Genomic DNA, 2,685 nt, shown 5'->3' on the forward strand with positions numbered 1-2,685 from the left:
AAACTTGATCAATTTCAATGTCATCATATTTATAGAGAAGCAAACTGTACGGCAGACTTGCTATCCAAATGGAGCCACAATCTGGAAATAATTCAACATCTCTATACAACAAGACAGCTTAAAGGAACCATTAGAGGAAGTTACCTATTGGAGAAGATGGGTATACAAAATTTTAGAAGAAGGAAGCTCAAAAGAATAAAACATCCTCCTTAGATATAATTCGTATTCTCAAATGTTTTGCATTACAAATGACATTAAACCCATTCATTGATTTTGTAGTTAATAGAATAGGTTTACCTTTTTCATCATCCATGTAAAGGGAGAGTCTCCCTCATTTATGCTTTCTTAGAAAATGTATTAAAAGAGGAGTCCTCTTTAGGTACTATATTTCTATTGATGTGCATCTTTTTGTAAAAGGTTGAATTGACTATCTTAGTAGATAAGTCAATTACATACCTACCAAATGTAGAAGGTAAGGTCAATGCCCCCCTTCTTGTAAATTTTGTTTTTATATATGATAAGGCCTGGGGGTGTTGCTAAGCCCCTGACCCACCTCAAGGGTCGTTCAACTAAAAAAAAAAAAACCCTAAACCCTGAAACCCTAAACCCTAAACCCTAAACCCTAAACCCTAAACCCTAAACCCTAAACCCTGGAGTATGCCTCAAGATAAAGCTTCGAATCGCCAAAACCTTTAAACTCACAAAAAACCCTAATTCCAATTCCAATTTCATTTCATATCATCAGAAAAATTAGTTTGATCTGCCGAGAGGCAGACGGAGATTTACAATGTCTGCAATTGTCTGCGGCAANGAGTATGCCTCAAGATAAAGCTTCGAATCGCCAAAACCTTTAAACTCACAAAAAACCCTAATTCCAATTCCAATTTCATTTCATATCATCAGCAAAATTAGTTTGATCTGCCGAGAGGCAGACGGAGATTTACAATGTCTGCAATTGTCTGCGGCAAGAGATCTTTCTTCGAAGATTTACAATCGCCGTCGCCGACATCAGCGTCGCCGCCTGTTTCCAGGAAGATTCGTTGCTCTTCCTCTACTTCTCCAGTTCGGTTCCCGACCAGTTTGATCGATCAACTGAGAACTTTGTTTCCTGATATGGATAATCAGCTTGTTGAGAAGGCTTTGGAAGAGTCCGGCAATGACTTGGATGCTTCTATTAAGAGGTTACATGAGCTTAACCTTGTGTATGGCGATGCAAAGACAGTTGCTGATGGAGAGATGGATAATGGAGAAAAACCAACTAACGGGCCAGATGTTCAATCTGAAGGTCCTCCTCTCCAGAATAATCTTCCAGCTGATGGAGCAGAATGGGTGGAGTTGCTTGTCAGGGAAATGATGAGTGCTACAAGTGTAGATGATGCCAGGGCCCGGGCCACAAGAGTGTTGGAGAGCCTGGAGCGATCAATTAGTGTTCATGCTGGTGCTGCAGCAGCTGAAAATGTTCACAAGGAAAATGTGATGCTGAAAGAGCAAATTGAAGTGTACCTTAGAGAAAAGGCCATTTTTAAACGTGCTATTGCTATCCAACATGAAAGGCAAAAAGAGTATGATGATAGAAACCAGGAAGTGCAGCAATTGAAGCAGATGATTGCTCAATATCAGGAACAAATAAAAAATCTTGAGGTGAATAATTATGCGTTGACAATGCATTTGCACCAGGCTCAGCAAAACAACTCTATTCCGGGACGCTTCCATCCAGACATCTTCTAGTGTGGAGGCTAGTCCAGTTAAAGCTGTGGAGGAACATACAAAGAGACAAGCTTGTTGGCATCTTGTCAGCTGTGATATAGGATGTATTAATCAAATTATGAATCAATGTTGTTTTTATAATTAGATTGAGTAACGGTTTGCGTGTTGAGTTGAAGCCACTTTGGTGGATGACCCTGGTCAAGTAAGTAGTGTTGTACTGGACATCGTCCAACTGGTGAAGTCCTCAAACGTGCTAGTATTTAACTGATATCAGAAAACTGGCTATAAAACATACTTTGCTATAAAAAAAAAAACCCTAAACCCTATCGCTTTTTCATTTTTCAGATTTTTTCTCTCTCTAAAAATTTTCTCTCTCTAAAATTTTTTCTCTCTCTAGAATTTTCGCAAGAACTTTACGCGTGAAGAGTAGCTGATCGAAGAATTTGATTGGCATTGGGGTTGTAATGGATGGAAATCCAGGTGATGAACGTTTTCGACCCCCAGATTCTGCGTTTGGGGGTGAAAAATTGAATGTTCAGGCCACAAATATTGAAGGGACGGAAGGATCATCGTCCTCCTCTGCGAACTTGAGGGAAGAGGCGATCCAAGTCGCACTGTAGAGGCGGAGATGGATGAATTGCGTCGCCAGGTATAAACGAGTCGAAATACGAATGGAAAGGGGGAAAAACAAACGAGTTCGGGAAGAGTAGAGTCGCAGGCGATGGAGTTGGTGAAATCGCAAGCGATGGCGGCGAAATCGAGTNGACTGTAGAGGCGGAGATGGATGAATTGCGTCGCCAGGTATAAACGAGTCGAAATACGAATGGAAAGGGGGAAAAACAAACGAGTTTGGGAAGAGTAGAGTCGCAGGCGATGGAGTTGGTGAAATCGCAAGCGATGGCGGCGAAATCGAGTTCTCACCCAGGTTCATCGGCTAGCAATCGACAAAGATCTGGTACTGGGGAATTATCTCCTGCT

The 2,685-nt window shown here is 41.3% G+C and overlaps 1 protein-coding gene across 1 annotated transcript; it reads left to right on the forward strand.

The window, feature by feature from the left end:
• Nucleotides 1-817: 817 nt before the first annotated feature.
• LOC107021644 lies at nt 818-2,021 on the forward strand. Its single transcript, XM_015222346.1, has one exon. The coding sequence runs from the start codon at nt 946-948 to the stop codon at nt 1,726-1,728; it is 783 nt and encodes a 260-aa protein (XP_015077832.1). The 5' UTR covers nt 818-945; the 3' UTR covers nt 1,729-2,021.
• The last annotated feature ends 664 nt before the right edge of the window (nt 2,022-2,685 follow it).

The sequence above is a fragment of the Solanum pennellii genome, chromosome 6 (genome assembly GCF_001406875.1).
Source record: "Solanum pennellii chromosome 6, SPENNV200".
NCBI classification, from domain to species: domain Eukaryota; kingdom Viridiplantae; phylum Streptophyta; class Magnoliopsida; order Solanales; family Solanaceae; genus Solanum; species Solanum pennellii.

Excerpts from the sequence above, each read along its gene's own strand:
- LOC107021644 (XM_015222346.1), top strand. The coding sequence starts at position 946 with ATGTCTGCAATTGTCTGCGGCAAGAGATCTTTCTTCGAAGATTTACAA.